Source organism: Mandrillus leucophaeus, unplaced genomic scaffold (assembly GCF_000951045.1).
Source record: "Mandrillus leucophaeus isolate KB7577 unplaced genomic scaffold, Mleu.le_1.0 Scaffold99, whole genome shotgun sequence".
NCBI classification, from domain to species: domain Eukaryota; kingdom Metazoa; phylum Chordata; class Mammalia; order Primates; family Cercopithecidae; genus Mandrillus; species Mandrillus leucophaeus.
In genome coordinates, this window is record NW_012110807.1 from 1535721 (window position 1) to 1550784 (window position 15064).

The window sequence follows — 15064 nt, forward strand, 5'->3', positions numbered from 1 at the left end:
GAGACCCTGTCTCAAAAAAAAAAAAAAAAAAAAAAAAAAAAAGCAAAGAATACAGGCAGCCACAAGAGGGGAAACTGAAATGGCTAATGAGTCCCTAAAATGATAATCCACATCGCCAATATTCTGAGAAATGCAAAATAAAACACCAGTTTACACCTATCAGATTGGCAAAAATTAAGATGTCCATATTGGTGAGAATGTGGAGAAACAGCAAACCTTATTATGTATGCACCACTAGTAGATGTATAAACCTATATGCCACACTGGAAGGCAATCTGGCCCTTAATGAAATTAACTGATGGCTGGGTGCAGTGGCTCACGCCTGTAGTCCCAGCACTTCGGGAGGCGGAGGCAGGAGGATCTCTTGAGGCCAGGAGTTCAAGACCAGCTTGGCCAACATGGTGAAAACCCGCCTCTACTAAAAATACAAAAATTAGCCCGGCATGGTGGTGCATGCCTGTAGTCCCAGCTACTCAGGAGGGTGAGGCAGGAGAATCACTTGCACTCAGGAGGCAGAGGTTGCAGTGAGCCAAGATGGTGCCACTGTACTCCAGCTTGGGTGACAGAGTAAGACTCTGTCTCTCAAAAAAAAAAAAAATAAAAGAAATTAACTACCCATGGCACAGTGTGCTTCCTTCTGGGACTGTAGCTCGGAGGCTGCAGAGATCCACAGGGGATCTTCGGAGGTTCATGCCAGCACTGGCTGGGGTAGCAGTCCAGCCACGTGTCCATCACTAAAGGACCAAAGCAGTCAAACGTGAGGACACAGAGCATGGGATGCCGTGGAGTAGGTAAAAATCAATGAATGAGACGCATACTCAGTCACATGGCTAGATCGTAGAAAGGATACTACTGAGTAAAAAATGTACAACAATGTCTAGAGATATTTTATGTAAATATAAATGTATTTTATGTATTTACAATACATTTACATAAATACATTACATATACACAAATGTATTTATGTAAATATAAACGTATTTTACATTTAGGTAAATATAAATGTATTTTACATTTATGTAACATAAATGCAACACCAATAATATAAGAATATAGAACTATCCAAAAATGAGGCCAGGCACAGTGGCTCACGCCTGTAATCCCAGCACTTTGGGAGGCGGATCACCTGAGGTCAGGAGTTCTAGACCAGCCAGGCCAAGATGGCGAAACCCCGTCTCTACTAAAAATACAAAAATTAGCCAGACGTGGTGGCATGCACCTGTAATCCCAGCTACTCGGGAGGCTGAGGCAGGAGAATTGCTTGAACCCAGGAGGCGGAGGTTGCAGTGAGCCGAGACTGCGCCACTGCACTCTAGCTGGGGGCACAGAGTGAGACTAGGTTTCAAAAAAAAAAAAAAGAAAAAAAGTCCAAAAATGTATATGTAACACATTTGAGCAGTTCTTCACGGCTAGGAAGGAGTGGGAGAGGGGACAGGAAATGAAGGGGAACAATACAGCAGGAGAGGGGCCTGGCACCGAGTGAGAATGAGTGTGTGCCACAAAGGGATGTCAGTTTCTGGGCTCATTTCTTCCTTGGTACTTTCCTGTTCCAGTGCCCACCTATTTGAAGGTCAAAAGGGAAGTCAAGGCCAGAATAGTCTGGAACTACTGAATGCCAATGAGATTTACCCAGAGTGTAAAACCACCCACCACAAAGAGCTGCGCTCATTCACACACTCTGGCAACCCTGACTTGCAGTCCATGGTTAGAACATCTACCACGGGGCAGAGATGTGATGGAAAGAGCAAGCCTCACTGACCTCAGCTCAAATACTAGTTCTCCCTACACTTGAAGTTGGGAGGGGCCTGATACATACTAGCAGGCAGACCCGGGTTCCAGTCCCAGCTCTGTTGGGTGACACTGGCTCTCGTTTCCCCTCTCAGTTTATTTCCCTCAATAAATTAGGCAAAGATGCTCAGTTGCTTCCAGCTTTCAGGGGCCAGTGAAATGTGCCTGGCGGCCTTGGTCATATGCCTTTATATCATGTGGGTTTCCAGCCTACCAGAACTGACTCTAAGACTGCCGGGAAAACATGGGCAGGACTTAAATGAGACCACACTATACGCCAACAAAAATTATAGGTGAGACTTGTACACAACAGGTCAGCCTCATTTAACCACAGATTGAAAACTGTTACTACGGCCTGGGCGCGGTGGCTCATGCCGGTAATCCCAACATATTGGGAGGTTGAGGCAGGTGGATCACGAGGTAAGGAGATCAAGACCATCCTGGTCAACATGGTGAAACCCTGTCTCTACTAAAAACACAAAAATTAGCCGGGCATGGTGGCAGACGCCTGTAGTCCCAGCTACTTGGGAGGCTGAGACAGGAGAATCACCTGAACCTGGAAGGCAGAGGTTGCAGTGAGCCAAGACTGCGCCACTGCACTCCAGCCTGGTGACAGAGCATGACTCTGTTTCAAAAAAAATAAAATAAAAAATAAAACTGTTACCACAATTTGGTATAATTGAACCAGTGACAATGACTATTGCCACCAATAACTAAAGGAAATTAAACCACCACTGAATCCCTGGCTACTAAACTGTTTTATAAATACCTCATATTTGGGGAGGCCGAGATGGGCGGATCACAAGGTCAGGAGATCAAGACCATCCTGGCTAACACTGTGAAACCCCATCTCTACTAAAAAATACAAAAAACTAGCCGGGTGAGGTGGTGGGCGCCTGTAGTCCCAGCTACTCAGGAGGCTGAGGCAGGAGAATGGCGTAAACCCGGGAGGCGGAACTTGCAGTGAGCTGAGATCCGGCCACTGCACTCCAGCCTGGGCAACAGAGCAAGACTCTGTCTCAAAAAAAAAAAAAAAAAAAAATTCCTCATATTTGGATGGCACCCTGATTTGGAAAGCCCTTTCATATACATTATCTTAGGGGAAATCACAGAACAAGTCTAAGAATCCAAGACTCTTACAGGAAGGCAGAGTAATTAACTATTACTGTCCCAGTTTCATAGCCAAGAAAAAACAGATTTAGAGTGAAGCAAGGCACACAGGCAGTCACTGTCCAAGTTCACACCTGAAATCAGGTCTGACTCCTAGTTCTTACTTTTCCAGTAAAGGCAAAAAAGTAGAACTTTCTTTAAAAAAAAAAAAAAACAAAAAACTGAGGTCGGGCGCAGTGGCTCACGCCTATAATCCCAGCACTTTTGGAGGCCAAGGCAGGTGGATCACCTGAGGTCAGGAGTTCAAGACCAGCCTGGTCAACATGGCAAAACCCTGTCTCTACTAAAAATGCAAAAATTAGCCATGCATGGTGGCGGGCACCTGTAATCCCAGCTACTTGGGAGGTTGAGGCAAGAGAATTGCTTGAACCTGGGGGACTGAGGTTGCGGTGAGCTGAGATCTCGCCACTGTACTCCAGCCTGGGCGACAGTCAAGACTGTGTCTCAAAAACAAAACAAAACAAAACAAAACACACCCAAAAACTTTTATGGCCTAAAGTTTTATAACCTTCCCTCCTTCCATCTGCGTCTCTCTCTTTCTTTCTTAGAGACAGAGTCTTACTCTGTGTCCCAAGCTGGAATGCAGTGGTACAAACATAGCTCACTGCAGCCTCCAACCCTTGGGCTCAAGCAATCCTCCCACCTCAGCCTCCCAAGTAGTGAGCACTACAGGTGTGCACCACCATAACTGGATAACTTTTTCTTTTTTTTTTGAGACAGAGTCTCACTCAGTTGCCCAGGCTGCAGTGCAGTGGCATGATCTCAGATCACTGCAAGCTCCGCCTCCCAAGTTCACGCCATTCTCCCGCCTCAGCCTCCCAAGTAGCTGGGACTACAGGCGCCCGCTGCCACGCCCGGCTAATTTTTTGCATTTTTAGTAGAGACGGGGTTTCACTGTATTAGCCAGGATGGTCTCGATCTCCTGACCTCGGGATCCACCCGCCTCGGCCTCCCAAGTGCTGGGATTACAGGCGTGAGCCACAGCGCCCAGCCAACTGGATAACTTTTTATTATTTTTTTATTTTATGCAGTGGCACAGTCTCAGCTCACTGCAAGCTCCACCTCCTGGGTTCACACCATTCTCCTGCCTCAGCCTCCTGAGTAGCTGGGACTATAGGCACCCACCACCATGCCCAGCTAATTTTTTGTATTTTTAATAGAGACGGGGTTTCACTGTGTTAGCCAGTATGGTCTCAATCTCCTGACCTCATGATCCGCCCACCTCGGCCTCCCAAAGTGCTGGGATTACAGGCATTAGCCACCGCTCCCAGTCCACGACTGGATAATTTTTAAATTTGTTTGTAGAAATGGGGTCTTGCTGGGCCAGGTGTGGTAGCTCATGCCTATAATCCTAGCACTTTGGGAGACCGAGCAAGGTGAATTACCCGAGGTCAGCAGTTCAAGACCAGCCTGGTCAACATGGTGAAACCCCATCTCTACTAAAAATATAACAGTCAGCTGAGTGTGTTGGCACATGCCTGTAATCCCACCTACTTTGGAGGCTGAAGCTCAATAATTACTTGAACCCAGAGGTGGAGATTGCAGTGAGTTGAGATTAGGCACTGCACTCCAGCCTGGGGGCTAGAGGAGAGAGTGAGACTCCATCTCGGAAAAAAAAAAAAAAAAGGGGGGGGTCTTGCTATGTTGCCCAAGCTGGTCTCAAACTCACAGACTCAAGTGATCCTCCTGCCTTGGCTTCCCAAAGCACTGGGATTACAGGTGTGAGCCACCACGCCCAGCCCATAGGATTCTTTCTTAGTAACTGCTCCTTGAAAATCTAGTCCAAACATGATTATATAGGTCCTTCCCAAGTAAACAAGAAACTCTTTCTATCTGGTGGGTGTACAGGATATCATAACAAATGGGTATCAGCAAGTGAACCCAGCCAGAGTCTAATATACCAGACTCTGAGCATGTTCATTAGAAGACAATCAAGCTAGCAGGGACTAAAGAAGTCTCCATTTCCACCCCAGTGCTCCAGAGAAAGAGGTATTTCAGGGTGTTTAATTATTCTACGAATTTAAATCAATCCATATTATAATAGCATATTCGGATACCATCATTTACTCAGTTTATGAGCATTATAATAAACACTTTACACCATTTACTCAGTTTATGAGCATTATAATAAACACTTTACACAATTCCCTAAGTGAATATTTTGTTTTCAATTGTCTTGGAGGGAGAAAGAATTCACGCACATGCAGCTGCTCCCCTCAAGAACCAAGTACAGGAAGTTAAAGCCTCAGGGGTTTCAGAAAAAAAGGCTAAAACCCAGGCAGATGGGCTTTGAAGAGGTTTTGTCCAGTGACAAGCATCTGGAAGTCAATGCAGAGAATCTATCCCAGCGCAGCTTTCAGCCAAGACCTTCAGTTCTAAGCAGTAACTCCATGCTCTCGCCAGGCAGTGCTCATCGTCACTAACTTCCTCTCCAGAAGCAACAGTCCCTGAATGAGACCCATGTGTTTACTCTCAGTCCTGGACTGTGGGATCTCCACCATGGAAACACTTAGCTCATACAGTCTGTTCTGCTTGCATACTATCAAAAATATTTAGGGCCGTGCATGGTGGTTCATGCTTGTAATCCCAAGACTTTGGGAGGCCCAGGTGTGCAGATCATGAGATCAGGAGATCGAGACCATCCTGGCTAACACGGTGAAACCCCACCTCTACTAAAAAGACAAAAACAAAATTAGCCGGGCATGGTGGCAGGCGCCTGTAGTCCCAGCTACTCGGGATGCTTAGGTGGGAGAATGGCATGAACCCGGGAGGTAGAGTTTGCAGTGAGCTGAGATCATGCCATTGCACTCCAGCCTGGGAGACAGAGCGAGACTATGTCTCCAAAAAAAAAAAAAAAATTTAGATTTACTTTTTAAACAGAACAACAGGAAGTGAACAGACACCAAGGCAGGCATGCAAAGGGCTCCCACACCACAATGCTACCACACAATCTTCATACTGTTTCCGGGTAGATGCCCTTTGAAAGGAACAACACTGCTTAGCACCAACTGCCTCCAGGTTCAGAAGCTAGCAAACAGTGAAATTATTCAAATCTCAACACACTCTTAAGTTGAAGCGCTCAAGGAAGTAATAGTTTACCGTCGTTTTCGAAGGATATGAATCCAGATGGTCCCAGAAAGAAAGAAGAAAAAGGCCATTGAGATGTATAATTTGGGGAGAGGAATTTCTCCTGCTGAGAGGTAGCTGTCAGGATTCTTCTCTGTGATCTCAATCTGAAACCAGCATGAAATTAATTTTTACTTTTCAGGTACATATCATCCCTTATTCAGCAATTTGGAATCTCAGCTGTTTCACTTAAGCCTAAGAAAGTAAGTACCAGCGGCTGGGCATGGTGGCTTACGCCCGTAATCTCACCACTCTGGGAGGCTGAGGCAGGTGGATCAGGATCACCTGAGATCAGGAGTTCACCACCAGCCTGGCCAACATGGTGAAACCCCGTCTCTATTAAAAATACAAAAAAAATTAAGGCTGGGCATAGTGGCTCACGCCTGTAATCCCAGCACTTTGGGAGGCAAGGCAGACGGATCACAAGGTTAGGAGTTCAAGACCAGCCTAGCCAACATGGTGAAGCCCCGTCTCTACTAAAAATACAAAAATTAGCTGGGTGTGGTGGCACGCCAGCTACTTGGGAGGCTGAGAAAGGACAATCGCTTGAACCCAGGAAGCGGAGGTTGCAGTGAGCCAAGATTGTACCACTGCACTCTAACCTGGGTGACAGAGCAAGACTCTGTCTTGAAAAGAAAAAAAATTAGCCAGGCATTGTGACAGGCGCCTGTAATCCCGGCTACTCGGGAGGCTGAGGAAGGAGAATCGCTTGAACCCAGGAGGTGGAGGTTGCGGTGAGGCAAGATCATGCCATTGCACTCCAGCCTGGGCAACAAGAATGAAACTCCATCTCAAAAAAAAAAAAAAAAAAAATGAGTACCAGCAAACAACCCCCCCTTTTTTTTTTTTTTTAATTTGAGACAGGATCGCACCCTTTTGCCCAGGCTGGAATGCAGTGATGCAATCTCGGTTTACTGTAACTTCTGCCTCCTGGGCTCAAGAGAGCCTCCCACCTCATCCTCCTGAGTAGCTGGGACTAGAGGTGTGCACCACCACGCCTGGCTAATTTTTCATATTTTTTGTAGAGAGAGGGTTTTGCCATGTTGCCCACGCTGGTCTCAAACTCTTGGACTCAGGTGATCTGCCCACTTCAGCCTCCCAAAGTGCTGGGATTACAGGCATGAGCCACCATGCCTGGCCAAAACAACCACATTCTTAATGCACAGGTTGAAGTGCAGACACATCCTAATTGCTGTGTATTTTCCTATGAATCCTCTACTGAAGTATCCCGCACAGTGGCAAGGATGTGTGTCTGTCCACATTCTTAAGTGTTCTTAAAATCTAACCTTAAAGAGAAATAAATCTTGCATTTTATGCTGACAAAATCCACGTAGAACAGTCTCCAAACAGTACTCACATCAAGGCTGAATGAAAACTTGTCACTTGGCAATTCTTTTCCAAGGCATTTGTGAAAATAAAGACTGTAAAGGCCTTCTTGGTCATCAGTGCTGATGTTAAAGAAAAACTGAAAGTGAAGAAGAAAACATTTAAAGGTACCCAAATCCTCAGCTGTGTGTGTATATATATATATATATATATTTTTTTTTATTTTTTCTTTTAAAGTGTTGTTTACTTTTTTCTTCAAATTCTACTCAGCTATATTTTTAAACCTTAGAAATAAATTATGAATATTAATGGAAGGAAGGAAATAAAGACAGACTGCTTAAATTATCGACTCTCCCATGGCAGAGTTTAAAGAGATATTTTCTTATTCTGTGATTCCCTTCCAATATTTTGTTACAACAGTTTTCAAGTATACAGAACAGCTGACAATTGTATAGTGAAAGCTACATAGCCACAACCTCGCTTCTACAATGAACATTTTACTATGCCTGTTCTATCACAGATCTAGCCATTTGTGATGGTCTTTGCAGAAGTCTTCAAAGATAACCTAGGATGTAGTTATCTCGTCTTCAAGCTAACGCATTATTTTGCTCTTTATAGGTATAAAATACTCTTTAAAAAGGAGGCTCATCTTATACTTGAAAACCAATCAATATTTCCTCATCAAAATTTACAACTATGGTTTTAGAGAACAATAATGAAGGCTACATTTTGTAGATTTAGACAGTTTTCTGTTTTTCATACATTTCATGAGTTTAAATGAAGTTTAATGTAAACCAAAAGACAGACAGACAGACTTAGAGAATATGACTTCTTGGTCAAGCCTAAGAAAATTTTACTTCAGCCATGAGTTCTACCAATAAAAAGAAATATCCCTGAAATACATTTTTAGGGCTACATATATATAACCATTAAACTACAAAGAAAAGCTAGGAAGTGACTATGGTAGCATTTTTCATGACAGGGGCTACTCTAGAGTTGGGAAGGACTGCGAGGGAGACATAAGGTTTCTCAGGGGCTGGAACTGCTCTATTTCTTGTCCTGGGTGCTGGATCATAAAGGTGACAGTTCATAGTTACATGTTAAACTCAATATAAGTACTTTACACTCTTCTGCATGTATAGTGTACCTCACAACTTTAAAAAATGGGGAAAAAAAAGACATCTGGCAAAAATAAAAATAAAAGACCAAGAACACATGAGCTGGAATTATTAATCTGTTAAACCATGTGCCAAACTCAATTGTGAATGCGTATTTTAATCCCCTGAGCTACAGCCACAATAAGAAAACCTTTCTAAACCATGGACAACCTCTATTTTTAGATTCAGGGGAAGCCTAAAAAAGATATAAAAGTTTAAAAGATATAATTTTAAAAAATCAATAGAATCACCATGGTTGATCAGAGTAGGCACCTGACCCTTAGAGACAAAAACAAAACAAAAATGTCAACTGTAGGGTTGGAATAAGCCCTGAGAGTCCCCTTCTGTATTTAGGTAGATAAACCACTCTCCCCATGCCATGAATGAAGCAGAAGAGCTCAGAGTGGACTGCACCATCCAAGACCGGGAGACACTGGGTAGAACAGCGAGAAATCATGATGACTTCTTTCCAAGGTAGGGAAAGCCGGAGAAAAGCAAAGTACCCATGCACTGCCTGCTCCACGCATCCCAAGAACCCTGCGGACAGGCTGTTTCAGCACGAGCTGCTAATCACCATGCAGACTGCTGTGCTTGGATGCTCGCCCGACACAAAGCACTGGTGCCGGACATACGTGTGCATCCTGTAACACTTTCCTTTGTGATTAAAAAAGGGGGGAGCATTTGAAAAACTTTTGTTGTTTTGTCTTGAGATGGAGTCTCGGACTGTCGCCTGGGCTGGAATGCAGTGGCACGATCTCGGCTCACTGCAACCTCTACCTCCCAGGTTCAAGCGATTCTCCTGCCTCAGCCTCCCAAGTAGCTGGGATTACGGGCGCCCACCACCACCACCCAGCTAATTTTTTGTATGTATGTATGTATGTATGTATGTATGTATGTATGTATTTATTTTTAGTAGAGACGGGGTTTCACTGTGTTGGCCAGGCTGGTCTCAAACTACTGACCTCATGATCCCAAAGTGCTGGGATTACAGGCATGAGCCACCATGCCCGGCCTGAAAAACGTTTTAAAAACTCATTTTATTAATAAGCATTCTAAAGTGAGAGAAGGAAGAGAGAAAAGTAACTTTTGTATTTTCTCAAGGAGGCAGTAAAAGGCAAAGTGATTAAACACATGGGCCTTGGATTCAAACAAACGTGGACCTGAATCCCCTGCTTGGGGCAAGTTACATCACCTCTCTGAGCCTCAGTTCCTCATCAGTACAAGAAAAAATTAATATTGACTTCACAGAGTTGTTGAGAGGATTAACTGAGATAATGACATAGAAGCACTTAGCACAATGCCTGACATTGGTTTATTAGTCTCTATAAATATAGGCCAAGGCCAAGGCCAACATTAGGAGTTTCATGTACATCAATAATAAGAGAGAGAAAACCCCTGCCCTTAAGGTACCTTCTGCAGAGGGGGAGACAGGCAATAAACATAACTAAGTACAGTATATAGCACGTTGGAAGGGATAATGCTAAGGAAAGACAGAGCACAATGAGGGAAATAGGAGTGAGCTGCAATCAAGAGAAGCTTTGTTGAGAAGGTGACATTTCAGCAAAGACTTGGGAATTCTGAGAGACAGCATTCCTGCCTGTGGGAACAGCGAGAGCAGAGCCTAAAGCCTAGTCTGTCTGAGAAAGAGCAAGGCGGCTTGTGAGAGAACAGTGTGAATAACAGGAGCTGAGGTCAGAGAGACAACAGAGGCTAGACCACATGGGCCTTGCAGACCAGTGGGAAGACCTGGGCTTTACTCCAAGACAGATGGAAAGCTGCTGGAGGGTTCTGAGCAAACGAGCATCCTGCAAGTTCTCAATAACTGTTAGCTATTAATATGGATAGCGACGAAAATGATGGTTACTAAGCTTAAAGAACATACAAAAATTGTTGAACAGGCAAAATGATGTATGGAAAAAGAAATCAGAACAGTACTTGTGGGGATAGAGGGGTTTCTCAGAAGATGGAAACACACAAATCTTGAGACAGTGAATTCCATAGGTATATACGCATTTGTCAGAACTGAACAAACTCTACACTTAAGACCTGTGCATTTCACTGTATGCATTTTGTTTTTGTTTTTGTTTTTTTTGAGACAGGGTCTCACGCTGTCACCCAGGCTACAGTGCAGTGGCATGCTCGAGGTTCACTGTGTGACCTAGACCTCCCAGGCTCAAGTAATCCTCCTCCCTCAGCCTCCCTAGTAGCTGGGACTACAGGCACATGCCACTACACCTGGCTAATTTTTGTATTTTTTTTTAAGAGATGAAGTTTCACCATATTTCCAAGGAGTCTTTAACTCCTGGGCTCAAGTGATCCTCCCACCTCAGCCTCCCTAGTAGCTGGGACTATAAGCATCTACCACCATGCCTGGCTAATTTTTGCATTTTTTGTAGAGATGAGGTTTCACCATGTTGCCCAGGCTGGTCTCAAAACTCCTGGGCTCAAGCAATCCACCTACCTTAGTCTCCCAAAGTGCTGGGAAAACAGGCGTGAGCCACCACGCCCTGCCATTTTTCATTTTTAGATGATTAACAGTGAGGTTCAGAAAGTAAGTGAGACCAGGCAAGGTGGCTCACATCTGTAATCTCGGCACTGTGGGAGGCCCAGGCAAGAGGACTGCTTGATCCTAGGAGTTTGAGACCAGCCTGGGCAACAGAGCAAGACCTCATCTCTACAAAAAATTTAAAAATTAGCCAGGCATGGTGGTTTATGCCTGTAGTCTCAGCTACTTGGGAGGCTGAGGCAGGAGGATCACTTGAGCCTGGACGGTTGAGGCTGCAGTGAGCCGTGATTATACCATTGCACTCCAGCCTGGGCAACAGAGTGAGACCTTGTCTCAAAAACAAAACAAAAAGAAATGAAGTGAGTTGTCCAGTATCACCCAACTAGTAAGTGGGTTTTGAGGCCCAGTCCAATATCTTGTTCCCATACATATGCTATTCTGCTGCCCCTAAACACTCATGGGCAATTAATAACTGTGACAGTTGAGCAGGTCACTCAAAGCCTCTGAGTCTGGGTGAAATCATCTCTAAAATTACAACATCACCATAAATCGTCACCAATGGTCCTTTCAGGCATGGGGTACTATGCTTCTGGCACACTTTGAATGGGAGGTAGCATGGGGTCAGGGCAAAGGGGTCATGGGAACAGCCAAGTAGGACTGGGTTGGAAACTGTACCTCATCACCTACAATAGATAGTCACAAAGTTATTCACTCTCAGAGACTCACGATTTGATAAGTAGATGGGTAACAATATCCACCTTGTGGGTTTGTTAAAGAGACAGCTATTACATTTAAGTGACTGATACAGGGCATACCTAAGTTGTTATTCCTAAATTCAAAATTCCTCTAAAAAAAAATTACCCTTTTACATGGTAGAGAGAAATTCTAGGAGGCTTTACACAAAGAGCATACATACCTGAAATGACACTGCCCCACCATTATTATGAACAGAAAAGGATTTCTCTCCCATGGCCTAAAAAGACATAACAGTATGTTTTAGGATAGCACTGGCATAGAAAGTGTGCTAATTAAAAGTAATTTATTAAACAAAACAAAACATGTTTCTTAAACTCTAAATTTGCCGACCTTCAAAAGCTCTCTGAAAATAAAAATGACTATCCTTTCAAGATGTCTGAAATCTGCTTTCACAGAGAATGGCAGTTGTTCTTCACCTGTTTCTTCTGCCTCTGCACTAACCCCTACCTCTGCCCCCTGCCTTGAATCTTTCGGCTAGACAGCGTGTCTACCCTTGAAGCTTCAGCCAGACTAAGGGTGCTGACCCAGGCCATGCCCTGTCACATCCCCTGAATTCCACTCCTGACATCAAATGATCAAAATATTGGCCAGGCGCAGTGGCTCAAGCCTGTAATCCCAACACGCTGGGAGGCCGAGATGGGCAGATCACTTGAGGTCAGGAGTTCAAGACTAGCCTGGCCAACAAGGTGAAATCCCATCTCTACTAAAAATACAAAAATCAGCCAGGCATGGTGATACATGTCTATAATCCCAGCTACTCAGGAGGCTGAAGCAGGAGAATTGCTTGAACCTGGGAGGCAGAGGATGAGACTGTGCCACTGCACTCCAGCCTGGGTGGTAGAGCGAGACTCCATTCCCCAAAGCAAAAAAAAAAAAAGAAAAGAAACGAAACCAAAATATTGCCATATATACAGTAAAACTGAGTAATGAAAAGAAATGATACATGCAACAATGTGGATGAACTCAAAGTAATTATGCTGAATATAAGACAGAAAAGAGTGCTGCATAATTCAGTTATATAAAGTTCTATAAATCTAATCTATACTATAGTGACAGATCAGTGATTGCTTGGGGACAGGGGGCTTACAAAAAGGCAGAAGAAATTTTTGGGGTGATGGATATTTCACTATCTTGATTGATAAGTCAGAGTTACCAGATTGCTGCTTTACATATGTACAGTTTATTTTAGGTCAATTATACTTCAACAAAGTTAAGATAAAACATCACCATTTAGATGTCCCCCTCAAGGAGAAATCAAGATATCACAAACCAAAACTTTCCCAGTTTTTCCACTTCTGCTATTTCTATCACCCACTCCTCTGCTCCTCTCTTTCCCTCCCATCACCCTAACTGGCTTCCCAGTCATTTACCGTCCAAGGCTCTGCTCTAGTCCACATCCTCATCACCCGAAACAACCGAAACACGGTATTCTCACAACCGTGTCCTTCCTGGTCCTTCGAACAACCCTTTCTCCTTCCCCAAGGCTACCCTTCACATCACTTCCAGAATTACGATCTTTAATAAACACAGTCTTTCCCAATCAGGAACTCAGGATGACTTCCCATTGCCTGCCCATCAATTCCTTCTATTGCCTGGCCCTATATTATCTAAGATCTCTCTCTGCTCCCAAATCTGTGTGTTTCACTTCAAACGAGCCAGTGTTCAGCATCTGTCATCATCCAGTCTTTGTGTATGGCATTCTTCCTCCCCTTGCTTGTCTTCCTCTTCCCTGAACAAACTCCAAACTCAGCCCCGGTGACAGTTCCTACCAGAGGGCTTTTCTGATGGTTTGGTATCTTCCTTCCCTAACTACCTCATCCTATATCATGTAAGAGATATGCAACTTAGAAATCAATTTTCTCCTTCCTTCCTCCTTTTCTTTTCTTTTCTTTTTTTTTTTTTTTTTTTTGAGACAGGGTCTCACTCTGTCACCCAGGCTAGTAGGGTGAAGTCACACAATCATAGCTCACTGTAGCCTCAGCCTCCCAGGTTCAGGTGATCCTTCCACCTCAGCCTCCAGAGCAGCTGGGTTCACAGGCGCATACCACCACACCCACTAATTCTCTATTTTTTTGTAGAGACAAGGTTTCGTCATGTAACCCAGGGTGGTCTTGAACTCCCGGGCTCAATCAATCCACCCACCTCAGCCTCCCAAAGTGCTGGGATTACAGGCACAAGCCACCATGCCTAGCCAGGAATCAATTTTCCTTTAAAATTGTTTCAGTATGTCAATGCTTTCCCCTAAAATGGGAGACAATTCCCTGTAGATTTTTTTTTGTTTTTATTTTTTTAAACTTTTTTTGAGACAGTCTCACTCTGTCACCTAGGCTGAAGTGCAGTAGCGTGATCTTGGCTCACTGCAGCCTCTGCCTCCCAGGTTCAAGTGATTCTCCTTCCTCAGTCTCCCAAGTAGCTGGGATTACAAGAATGCACCACCAAGCCCAGCTAATTTTTGTATTTTTAGTAGAGACAGGGTTTCACCATGTTGGCCAGGCTGGTCTCGAACTCCTGACCTCAGCCTCCCAAAGTGCTGTGATCCCCTGACCTCAGCCTCCCAATGTGCTGGGATTACGGCATGAACCACTACATCTGGCCCCTGTAGATGAGACGTGTGTGTGTGTGTATATATACATATATACACATATACATACATATACACACATATATACATACATATACACATATATACACACATATATATACACACACACATATATATGTAAGATCTCTGTATTGCAGGTTCTACATCTGCAGATTGAACCAAATGCCAACCAAAAGTATTTTTTACAGTAAGATTAAAAAGTAATAGTAGTAAATAACACAAATAAAAAACCAACACAGTGTCACAACTATTTACACAGCGTTTACATTGTGTTAGGTATCACGAGTACTCCAGAGATGATTTGAAGTACACAGGAGGATGTGTGTAGGTTATGTGTAAATACTATGCCATTTTATATAAGAGACGTGAACATCCACTGATTTTGATATTCACTAGGGTTCCTGTAACCAATCCCCTGTGGACACCAAGGGACGACTGTTTATGTATGTGTTTGTGCATGCGTGCATGTATATATATCAATACACACACACACATGCACACAACACACACATGTACACACATATCCAGGAAAGCTGAGCACAAAAGGGTGGTTAGGTCTTACCTTTGAATCCACTGTACTTCTTTTAGACTTTCCACCATCTAGAAGCAGAAACATTCAAAAGAGAGCACTGC

General features: G+C 43.9%; 1 protein-coding gene across 1 annotated transcript in view; it reads right to left on the reverse strand.

The window, feature by feature from the left end:
* The window catches only part of GPR107 (G protein-coupled receptor 107), a 93302-nt gene that overhangs the window by 43707 nt on the left and 34531 nt on the right, over positions 1-15064 (reverse strand). Inside the window, 4 exon segments of the mRNA XM_011971156.1 lie at positions 6058-6191; positions 7442-7549; positions 11990-12046; positions 14994-15031. Of these exon segments, the coding sequence (XP_011826546.1) occupies positions 6058-6191; positions 7442-7549; positions 11990-12046; positions 14994-15031 (337 nt within the window).